Source organism: Hyperoodon ampullatus (assembly GCF_949752795.1).
Source record: "Hyperoodon ampullatus genome assembly, chromosome: 8".
Classification (NCBI taxonomy): domain Eukaryota; kingdom Metazoa; phylum Chordata; class Mammalia; order Artiodactyla; family Ziphiidae; genus Hyperoodon; species Hyperoodon ampullatus.
In genome coordinates this window covers 22,261,978-22,273,912 of record NC_136921.1, presented here as the reverse complement: position 1 = coordinate 22,273,912, position 11,935 = coordinate 22,261,978, and the positions used below count along the sequence as shown (strand labels likewise).

The window sequence follows — 11,935 nt, the reverse complement described above, 5'->3', positions numbered from 1 at the left end:
GGCTAGAGCTTATTGTACAACCAAAACCAAAATGGGGGCAATGGGTTCTTGGAATCTAATCACCCATGATGAAATATCCCGCGGACCAACTCTCTGATGCAAGATCACCAGGGCGTTTCAACACAGCTTCAACTTTCATATAGTCAAGTCCTCATGATGACCAGATATCCAAACGCTTAGATTTTTGTAGGACTCAGAATCCTTTTTCTCTTAGCTAGCCCTCTTCTTGCTCATTCTCTTTTACACGCATCTGTCCAGCTTTGGTAGGCTGTTGAGTTCCAGTGGAAGAAATCCCATTCTGCCTCATAGCCTTTCCCTTAGGGACTTGGAAAGGGAAGGTAGTGCAGTTCTTTCTGGCCATCTGCCTGGCATGGGACCCCAGGCTTCTTGGGGTACGTTTGACTGGCAATTTTAAAGAATTCTTCCGCAGCATCAAGTGCAATGAGACGGTCCTGCCAAAATATTAAAAATACAAATGTTGTCAAGATGGGAACCAAGCCATGTTGGTGGGAAAACCAATCTAAAAACTACAATATCTACCCTAGAAATAATGATGAGTGAGTAAAACATTTATTAAATTTTTCCCAACAAATTGAGAGACACTCCTTAGCCCTTACTTACGTTATCCAAGAAACATTCCACTGCTTTTAAGAGTCCTTTCAAATCATTTTTCAATCTTAGGTTATGTTATACACACAATATTTCTCACATCTCTTTGACCTAGAAATGGTTCAAAAAGCTGACTGTACAGCAAAATTGGCTGAAAAATACAGATAGATTCTTGAGCCACAATGCAAGTCTCAGCTGGTCTAAGTGCAATCCAGAAACCTGAATTTTTAAAGCCCTCCAAGTGATTATGATGTGCTGGCCACTGGGTACCAATGCATAAGATGCCAGAATCATCTGCCATACCTCATACCATGGTGGAGCTGGTGGTGTGAGAATGCTGAGAATATGGACTAATAGAGAAGCAAAACTTTAAAGCAAAATCAGAGCAGGTGGACAAAGACATCCACTTACCACAACAAAGAGATATCTCTCCGAAAGCTCCCAACTGGTTGGGAAAATATTGGTCTCTTCAGCCAGTCTCAACAATATCTCCCGAGCTTTCCTTGTGTTTTTAGAATCACTGATGGTGCTGAGTTTTGTCACTGACAACAAAGAGTCTGCTTCCTTTTGAAAACCTAAGGTAAAGAGATTGAACCCTCACGTAAATTAGTCACAAGGAAATGATGGTCCTGCAGGAGATTAAGGGACCCAACAGTGGGTTAGGAACAAATATGAGAAAACTGAAGCCCAAGGCACTACTCCCTGTGTTGCTTCCCAGCACAGTGTGGTTGGTGGGGGTCTTTAATTAAAATTCCTGTGCGATTTCTTCTAACCAGATTTTCTTTGTTAACTTTTTCCTCCGAGTTAAACCTTGGATACTCATCCACTGACTGCCTGCTGCCCCGTTTTTTGGTTTGGAAACCGTCCTCCCACTCTCCACTCTTCACCTCCTCCCCTGTTTCCTGAATTCCTACTTCCCCTGCAACCTGCACAATGGTCACCTTCAGGCCCCTACTTCTCCAAGCCCAGATGCCCTTCCCCGGGGCAATATGGCTCACTGGTTAAATTACTTACGCAAAGATCTAAAAGACTCATAGATTTACCCTTCCTGGGATAACTTACATCATAAAGAGGAGACTATTAAGTCAGAACAATACTGGGTGAGTAAAGAGGGCAGAGTTCCACCCCCCCATCATATCCCAACTAAAGCAACAGTGGCTAGCAACCTGGTACCCCACTTTTGAAAGGTTATGATGCCAAGGTGTCATGTTTTCTTTCAAAGTAGAAGGACTGAGGACTTCAAATTTGATAAATTCATTATTTTAAAACAGGAAAACAAGCTTACTTGTAATGTGAGGACCATGTTTATTGTATCACCACCCTGGCAGATTTAAGAAAAATCAATACCCAATATCTACTCTAATACCACAGGTATTTTGTTGTCTCTCTTACAAATAATATTTCTCCCAATCTGCCTTACCTTGTAAAGCTATGATTAACTGGCCAATCACTCCCATCTAATGCAATCAATGTACAATGCCCAAAAAGTCAATGGTGGTGCCCATATGATTCCACTGCCCTGTGCTACTTGATACTGAGGACAGGTAGAGTAACACATGGCAAAATATGTCCTCAAGACAGGGTCTGGTGATAACAGAAACATCAGATGTTTAGCTGAGGATACAGGGAGGGCGGAATTGGGAAAATAATTAGTACACAGTAGCCTTAATCAGTCAGTTACTGACATTCCTTTCATAAAAACCATGCTGGAGAAAGTGAAGAGGAACGATCACAACTGGTTACTTTTACCATTTCATAATCACTTTCAGACTCACCTAAATCTTCTAAAATGCGTTTCCATCTATTTCTCACTTCCCTTCGAATCTGTCGCAGGGTGTAGATATCATAGTTGAGTTTTTGCCACTCCTGTAGGAAAATAAAAATTCAGTTATATTTTTACATTTTGGCCTAAATCCCTAATTCCCAAAGTTAAGCTGTTTAAGCCTGTGGTTCTCCTCTTCACTAATCTTCAAAACAAATCCCAAAAGAAGAGAAGGAGATGGGAAGATGAAGTCAACAGGAATACATCAGCTCCATGTCTGGAGAATCTGCTGTACACCAGGTGATATGACACATTACATAAATTATCCTAATTAAACTCTTCACGTTACCTATTCTTTCAACTTCAGTGATAACACCTGTAAAGTAGGGATAACAAGAGTGAACATTTCATTTAAGATAGTTATAAAGATAAAAGGTATAAAAAAACACCTTTATATATAAAATACTTGCACACAGTGAGCACCTAATAAAATCTATTGTATTAGTGAAGCCATTTTATAGATAATGAAACTGAAGCCCGGAAAGGTTAACTGGCTAATCCAGTATCATCCAGCTAACGGGTATCAGAATTGGTGCTTGAATTTAGATCTCACTCCAAAGTTCATGAGAAAAATGACACACAGAGACTTCCCTGGCGGTCCAGTGGTTTAAAAATGGTCCACATCAAACAAAAAATCTTAAAAAAAAAGAAAAAAAGAAAAATGACACACAAAGAATTTGTCTTTCTTTGTTATCAGAATAAAGCAGACCTGAAGTAGATCCCAAGTTTCTTGATTTCCAGCCAGTTTCTTTCACCGTATCTCAGCATTGCTCTCATTCATTTATGTTCCCATGATAGGATGAATCTTTCAAGCATTCAGCAGAACTATTAAAAGATTATCATTCTGAAAACTTCACTCTTATGAGTAGTAGGCCATCATGTTGGTCTCCAAACAGAACTTGAATTTTTCAGGAGCATTAGAATCTTTACTGAGCTAGGCATTTGTTTTAAGTGCCATGGAAATTTGTTTTCAAGGAGCCTTCTCTATATAGAAGGGTCATTTTATAGAGTATACCTTTTCCTCTTGGCAAGAACATTAACCACACAACTATCCTAATGTACAGCTTAAAAGAACATCATTCTAAGTGCTCAATTTAAGACTCAAGTTATATGATATTTTGACTCCACTAACCGGAAATGTTTCAATGATGCCATTATTTCCCTACCAACTTCCTTTCAAGGCTTGCCTTGCTCATCCCTAATCAACTGTCATGACTGGTTAAGAGAAATCAATTTAGCTGCCATTCCCAAACATTTATAGATACCACTTTGAGAAAGAAAAGCTAGCAAAATAAAGCGTGTTTTGTTATGACTGCATTTTAGATCTTGTATCTGAAGATACAAAGGCATCAAAAAGTCATGGATTTCACAAAACTATAATTCAAAAAGATATATGAACCCCTATGTTCATAGCAGCACTATACACAATAGCCAAGACATGGAAACAACCTAAACGTCCATCAACAGATGACTGGATAAAGAGGATGTGGTGCATATATACAATGGAATACTCCTCAGCCATAAAAAGAATGAAATAATGCCATTTGCAGCAACATGGATGGACCTAGAGATTATCACACTAAGTGAAGTAAGTCAGAAAGAGAAACACAAATACCATATGATATCACTTATATGTGGAATCTAAAATATGATACAAATGAACTTATCTATGAAATAGAAACAGACCCACAGACAGAGAACAGACTTATGATTACCAAGGGGAAGGAGAGAAGTGGGAGGGAAGGATTGGGAGTTTGGGATTAGCAGATGAAAACTATTATATAGAGAATGGATAAACAACAAGGTCCTACTATATAGCACAGGGAACTATATTCACTATCCTTTGATAAACCAAAATGGTAAAGAATATGAAAAAGAATGTATATATATGTATAAATGAATCACTTTGCTGTACAGCAGAAATTAACACAACATTGTAAATCAACTATACCTCAATAAAATAAATTTTTTATAAAAAGGTCATGGATTTCAGCAATTTTCTAGAAATCAGGAAGTGGTGAGTCTGAGTACTCTTTCCTGGTCCTCTGTTTTTGACCAAAGGTGTGTATACACATGTGTTTGCATAAGTGTGCAGTGACTGGGGTCAGGGATGAAGTCTGTGACACTGGAAGGCAATATTGACTGGGTCATCTCAGAAATATGCAGTCCTGACCTCATCTTCAGCACCATGTTAAAGCACTCCTAACTAATGCCCCACAGACTGTGTAAGTATTCAATACAGTATTGCCATTTTCATTGGATGGGTCATTCAGTATATATAGCATTTTGGAAAAGAGCATGGGTGTTAGAGCCAGACTTCCCAGGTTTGAATCCCAGCTCCATTATTTATTAACAGCCTAATTTCGGGCAAGTTCATAATCTCACTGTGTGTCAGTGGCCTCATCTGTAATATGGAGATAGTAATACTACCTACCTCTCAGGCTTATTGTGAGGACCAAATGCTTTAATGCAAGCCCTGAAAATGGAGTTTGGTGCACATTCTCCTCCAAAGCGGTGTAGGCACAGTTAAGAAACAATCTTCCAAGACTCAGGATGATTTCTATTATGAGGATTGAGGACATTACACATGACTTTAGGCAGTACCTCATTTGTGAGGACCTCCAGAAGAAAAATTTCTCTGCTCTTGACATTAGGTAGGATTTCACTTTTCCTAAAAAATGTTTCACTGTTCTAAACATTGTGAATTTTATAACTGATCAGTTTCCACGCTTACCTGAAAATGTAGAGTCCTTTCATGGTAAACATATAGGATTTTGAAAGCATTTTTGAATTATCAAAATTTTTACTACTTTTTATATCTTTTTGTTTTTTCTCTTTTCTCATCTTCTTCTAGTTTGTGCTCTCATTGTATTTTCATGTACTTTACCTTAAGTCCTTTTTGATTAAAAAAAGACTATAAATAAACAAAAGATTACACAGAGCAGCACTGTGCTTATTCTCAATGAAACTGACCCTCCTTGCTGGACTAAATGAAAAGTGATCAGGCTTTGACTCACACTTGATTAGAGACCCACACAGTCAATCCACAGATGAGATGCTTTACATATGCACACAACCTTAAATGATGTAACAGACCACTAGGTGGCTTCATTAACTTGCGATTAAAGGTCTCTGCTAATTTTTCTTTTAGCTCCTTAGGCTGATGCCTCAGAACTTCTGTCCTGAAGGAAGTGTAGCCAAATCTCTATTTTTCGGAGACCCATTCATCACTGGGTAATCCGGGCTTCAGACTTTTTTTTAATCTTTCTTTTCTTGCTGTCCATCTATCAGTTATTTTGCTATTCTTAAATACTAACAAGGAATGTTATACAAATCCATTCTGTTTCAGTGTCTGTTCCTCTGATAAACTGTTAGATGGTGAAGCAACAGTGTAACATTTTAAAATCCACTAAGGATGGATCCATATATGATGCACGTGATAAGTACCTGTTAACAGGATTAACAGAATGAAACGCTGTATTTCATAAATCCATATCATTACTGTCTTCTTTTGACAGATAGTCATGGATAATCATATATGAAAGTATTTGAAAGTTCTGTGCAAAATTTAAAGCTCTAAAACCAGAAGAAGCTTGGGCAGAGTTTCAACTAAGTGCTGGCTTTTGAAAAAATAAATAAGAGGGGAGTTTGAACTCCTCTTTAACATACGGTCCCAAAGGACAGAATCTAAATGTAGCAAATGAGAAACGGTGATGAACAAAATCTTACCCACAACTAAAGAAACTCATTTATTCCCTGGTATTAGAGAAAAGCAAGTCTTATTATGTCCTTCTACATTTTAAAAATTGTACCGATTTTCTTTAGACAAACAATTTGAAAATAACAAGTTAAATATTCTTCACAAGTGACTTGATGCTCAAATCTATTAGACATCAAAAGTTAAACTCTTATTTTAAAAAAATCTTTGTTTACTCATAATTTCTGAAGTAATACATTGTGGTCTTTGTGATGCTGTGGCCCAAAACTTTTAACAATGAATACCTTAGCAGAGGTGTAATAAAAGAAATCATGCAGATTTAATTTCATAAGGTACCTGGGAACCAAGTCAAACTGAAAAACTTTGATTGAAAACAAGTAACTGAAGATGTTTAGCTTAATTTTTGAGGTTTTTCTCCTCCTTAGTTGTTGGCCAAATCAGATCAGGGTTGCTAGATAAGAAGGATGAGGCCAAACATGAAAGGAGAACAAAGCTCAATCTCCTGCCACCATCAGGAGCTAGGTCTCCTGCAGCTTTCGATCCCATGAGCTTGCTTTGACCTTGAGTTCTGATTTAAGTTCCTGGGATCATTTTCTCATGCATAAAATTAAAACACTTTATTCATACCTACACTGTGTTAGTGTGAGGTTGTGGAAACATAGCACAATTAAAAAGTACTCTTACTTCTTGTTAAAAAGGTGATTTATACATTTAAAGAAATGTACTCTAACAATAGGTGACATATATTTTTAAATCATCTTATACTCTTAGGAACAACTTCAAAAGAGATTAATTTATTTTTAATTATAAAAATAATATAATCACATAGAAATAAAAATTCAAAGAGAACAGAGGGCATGAAATGAAAACTAAAAGTTTACTTTCTCATCCTCTTTTTTTGCCTTATTCCTCAGAAGTAGCTACTTCTGAACATTTTTTTTCTTCTTCCTCCCCTCCCTCTTTCTTCTTCTTCCTCCTTCTCCTTTCTTTTCTTCTTCTTCTCTGGTAGCTACTTCCATGACTCCTCCAAATATTAGGTTTACACTTCCAATCTCATATGCATTGACTTTAAAATTTCTTTGTGCTCTCTGCTATGGACAAAGAGCAATTTAGCTCTTCCCTCTCTCTCTCTCTCTCTCTCATTGCAAGGGAGACAGGACAAGTGGGGACACAGATTGTCATTAGTATTTGGACAAATCACGATCTATCCCCTGGGGCTGGCACACTGTGGCCCCAAACAAAATCTGGGTTCTAGTAGCAAAAAAGAAAGATGTAATACAGACACTGGGGCAACTGATCTGTCTGCCACAGGCAGACATTTGACGTCTGCTTCTCCAAGATATATTTTCCCCTTCTCTCATCAGTCTGTCCAGTTTACCCCAATTTTCCTTTAGAGAACAGTTATATTCTCAGCTCTAAGACTGGACACTGACTGGCTTAAGCTAATCAACTCAACCCTGGCACATATTAGAACCAACAGGGGATATTTTAAAATACCAGTGCATGGGATCCACCTCCCAGAGCAATGAAATCAGAATCCTTTGAAGGGGTGCCAGGCTTGAAATCCAATAACTTAAGCCAATCAGCATATCGCATTGGCTCAGGTATGGGCACAGTACCCAATTCAAGCCAAGGAGATGCAACAAAATCCATAGGGCTTCTGGGATGATCAGGAGTGGTGTTCTCTCTTCCCCTGGAGGATGGGGTGTGAGGGTACAAAACCTAGAAATGGTCCCATCACTTTTACTACACTGAGAAGAGCCAGCTTAAAGAAAAATCAATATTCAGAAGAGGACAAAGACGAAAGTATCACATAGAGGTAGAGCCTAAGGCCATCCTGGGCCTCAGGATCAAACTTCATCTGAAGTCAGTCCTGTTTCTGGAACTCTGTCACCTAAGCTAATTCCATTCTGGGTTAGACAACTGGAGTTCTCTTTCTGGTCCTTACATCTGAAAGATTCATGTTATAAAGCCCACTCATTGAGTACATACACAAAAAGGTAATTATAAGTATAGCACAAAATATTAATCTCATATTTTCCTACCTCTAACCCCTAGGGAAAAATGTTCAGCATATCAAACTGTGTAGCTGGGAATGGATATGGCTTACAGAGAATGCAGTATTAATGGCTCTACCTAGGGTTCAACCTTTCTGTCCCAGGAGTGACTTAGGCAATGACGCAGATATAACAGCAGTCCTTTTCTGAATCCAGGGATTGCTTTATGGTGATCCCCTTAATTCTGTCCACCAGAGCAGAGCTTCTCAACTCTCACAAGACTGTTGCTATAACAGGGGAAAGGAGATGGCTTATACCTCATTGGCTAATTTCTTCCAAAAATCCAGAGGAGAAGGGTCTAACTATCATTTGCTTAACCACTCAATTTCCTTAATTGCAAAGACATGTTGAACCCTTTTGGCTGGATATAATGATCTATTCAAAGTTAACTTTTGATTCATAATAACTTTCAGCCAAAATCTATTTACCACCTGGAACCCAAGCATTAAGATGGTCATGTCTTTTGTCTTTCTTGGATAGTGAAAAGCCATCTTCAGAGGAAGATGCTCATATCCAGGCTTAAATCTGTTTCATCTCCTTTGTTTCATACCCTCAAATCAGATCATCACAAACTGAAGTTTAAGAAATGGTCCTTATTATATTTGATCTGCATAAAAACCCAGCCAAGAAGGTCTTTCCCAAATTTTACATGAAGTGAGGAAACTTTCCCTACATTCAACTGCCAGCAGAAGCCAAGCCAGAATTCAAATCTAAGTGCATCTAATTCCAAAACCCATACACCCTTAATAAAAGGAAATAAAAAAGAGTAACTACTTATTGTTGCTTCCCTGACCCAGCTTCTTTTTCCTTATGCATTTATTGTTTGTTTATTTAAGTTAGGTAATACAGTCATATGATTCACAATCCAATATGTACTACAGACTGTCCCTCAGCCGCCAGTGTCCTCTCCACAAGTAATAAATGTTACCAATTTCTCCTGTATCCTTCCATTTTTTCTCATAAATGGTAGCAAACTATACCTTGCACTTTTCACTTAATAATATATTTTAGCAATCATTCTGTACCAGAATATAAGGTTCCAAATACTTCTTTAACTTGACTTTTTGACCATCTGGTATAGAAAGAAACAAAATTATAACAAACATATATACTTGTTTTATAGAAAATGGTCTCCTAAAAAAATTACAATATTTTCCTAAATGTGCCTTAAAAGTAGAAAATGCCTTAAGACGTTTTACTTCCTAGTCATTCTTTCTAACATCACCATCAAAAAGTACCAAGTAGGGGGCTTCCCTGGTGGCGCAGTGGTTGAGAGTCCGCCTGCCGATGCAGGGGACACGGGTTCGTGCCCCGGTCTGGGAAGATCCCACATGCTGCGGAGCGGCTGGGCCTGTGACCCATGGCCGCTGAGCCTGCGCGTCCGGAGCCTGTGCTCCGCAACGGGAGAGGCCACAACAGTGAGAGGCCCGCATACCGCAAAAAAAAAAAAAAAAAAAAAAAAAAAGTACCAAGTAGGGACTTCCCTGGCAGCCCGGTGGTTAAGACTCTGTACTTCCACTGCAGGGGGCACGGGTTCGATCCCTGGTTGGGGAACTAAGATCCTGCATGCCATGTGGCACAGCCAAAAAAAAAACGTACCAAGTACCCACATGTATCATACACTGTATATATCCCTTTGGGAATTTCCACTTCAACTCAACACTGACATTAAAAGAAGACTCCATACAATTGTAGCTATAATAACACTGTATTGCAAAAATTAAACATCTTAATCAGGGAACTGCAAAATGAAGAGTAGCCAAATACTTTTACTTGAAAGTGATAGCTTCTTGGCAAAATGAATTCTTTGAACATTGTAACTGTTATCTCTTCCCTTTCAACTTTCACTAATTCATATCGTCTTATGCTACTTTCTATTTAAAATTAAGAGAGAGTCTCTAAAAGATAGAAAAATCATATTGACTTCTCCCATTTTGCTTTCTGTTTTCCATTCTGCCTACAGCTTTCTTTCATTTTGTAGGTAGTGGGAAATCTCAGATAAGTGAGAGAAGGACATGTACTACATGGGAGGGTGGGAGGTATGTCTGGATTCTAACAGGCTCCTAACAGGTTCTCTCATGTTTGCTTTTCACAGAGAAATGTGAAATGGATGACGCAGGCTCGCGCAGTTTTGCAGCTACTGAAGAGTACTCAAAACTGTTGATGTCAGCCTGGAGGAATGTTTTTAATAATGCAGGAAAGGGCTCAGTTTCTGTTTCAGGGCCTAGTCATTTTTATCAGTGACTTCGTGAGGTCAAAGGTCACAAAAGTAGCAGAGATAACTAACACATGGAATGTGAGAATCAAGGCTTGAAACATATAACAAATAAGGCCTATGACATTAAAAACTGTAGGTCGAAATTTATTAGCAGCAGTTCATGTGGAAGACACATCCTTGCATCTGGTCCTTTGGCTAGGTTGACATTTTTCAACCTAAGAATCGGATGTATTTTTATTTGCTCCTAATAACAAGAACTAATAACTTTATTTATTCCTTAGTCTGCTAAGCCTTGTTAGTGTTAGTAGAGCCACAGAAAGAAGATCAATGTTAGAAGGAATGCTCTATCCAGAATGAAGGTTTTGTAAGATGATGAGCTCTCCATCACTGGGACTCTAAGCTATAATTTCTATACTTTGGTAGAAATGTATAATTTATATTTCATAACTTCTAGAAATGTATAATTTATATTTTATAACTATAGAATTTATAACTTCTAGAAATATAATTTCTATAGGCTCTTTCAACATAATATATTCTTTCTGTGTCACCTGGAAAAATCCAAAAAGATCTGAAGGCATTTACAACAAAAGAGAGTCAGAGAGACAGAGAGCACAACAGACAGACAGATAGATAATATTTACAGAGGACTTACTACTTCCCAGATACTGCTCTAAGCTCTTTATATGTATTTACTTAGTTAATTCTCATAATATGACATGTTACTCCATGAGATGAATATGATGATAACATCAGAAGAACAAGGAAACTGAGGCTCAGGGAGGTGAAGTACTTGCTCAAGTGTGCACCCCAGTAAGTGAGGATCTGGGATTTCAGACCCAGGCAGTCTGGTTGTAGGGCCAACACACTTAGCCACTGTCCACACTGCGTCTTCAAACTGGAAGGGAGGGGGTGTGTGAGCAAGGTAGGAAGCCAGGGAAGGACAAAAGAGCAGGTACTTAGAACAGAGACCGACCTGAAGGAGGAACTAAGAAAACACCATTGAAATCTTTGAAGAAAAACGAACTTTTCTAGAAGCAAAGTATTCCCAGGCTCTAGCCAAGACTGCAGCCAGATCCAAGAACGTCCTTCCCGACGGTTGACTCCCCGGGACGTTGTGCTCCGGTCCTTCCTTTGGGGACTTCGGTTCTGCTTCCCCTCCTCGGAACGGGTGGAAGGACCTCAGCCACCTCCCACTTTCCCCCCCACCTCCACAGGCCCTCCCGTCCACCTGGCTCCAAGTCATCTCCGAGGAGTGCGACAAAGGCAAAACCACTCCCTTCGAGATGCGGACAGGGTGGGCAGCTCACTGCCGAGGTCTGAGATTATGAAGACAGAGTTGAAAAGGTGAATGCTTGGAACCGGGTTGTGCTTGTCTGCAACAGAGAGAGCTGTGAAACTGCTCCTACTTTTCTGAAACTAAGCTTCAGGCTTCAGGACTGAGGAAAACCCTGGGTTTCTTAGACTCACCTACCTACTGGGTGCTTCCTCTGCTCCTGCCCTTGAGGTCC

General features: G+C 39.0%; 1 protein-coding gene across 2 annotated transcripts in view; it reads right to left on the bottom strand.

The window, feature by feature from the left end:
• Window positions 1-317: 317 nt before the first annotated feature.
• The window catches only part of MREG (melanoregulin), a gene marked incomplete at both ends in the record, with an annotated part of 65,422 nt that continues 53,804 nt past the window's right edge, over window positions 318-11,935 (bottom strand). For both annotated transcript variants that reach the window (XM_079710126.1, XM_079710127.1), the window contains 3 exons: window positions 318-452; window positions 1,021-1,184; window positions 2,385-2,475. In XM_079710126.1, the coding sequence (XP_079566252.1) occupies window positions 318-452; window positions 1,021-1,184; window positions 2,385-2,475 (390 nt within the window). The remainder of the gene's footprint in view (window positions 453-1,020; window positions 1,185-2,384; window positions 2,476-11,935) is intronic.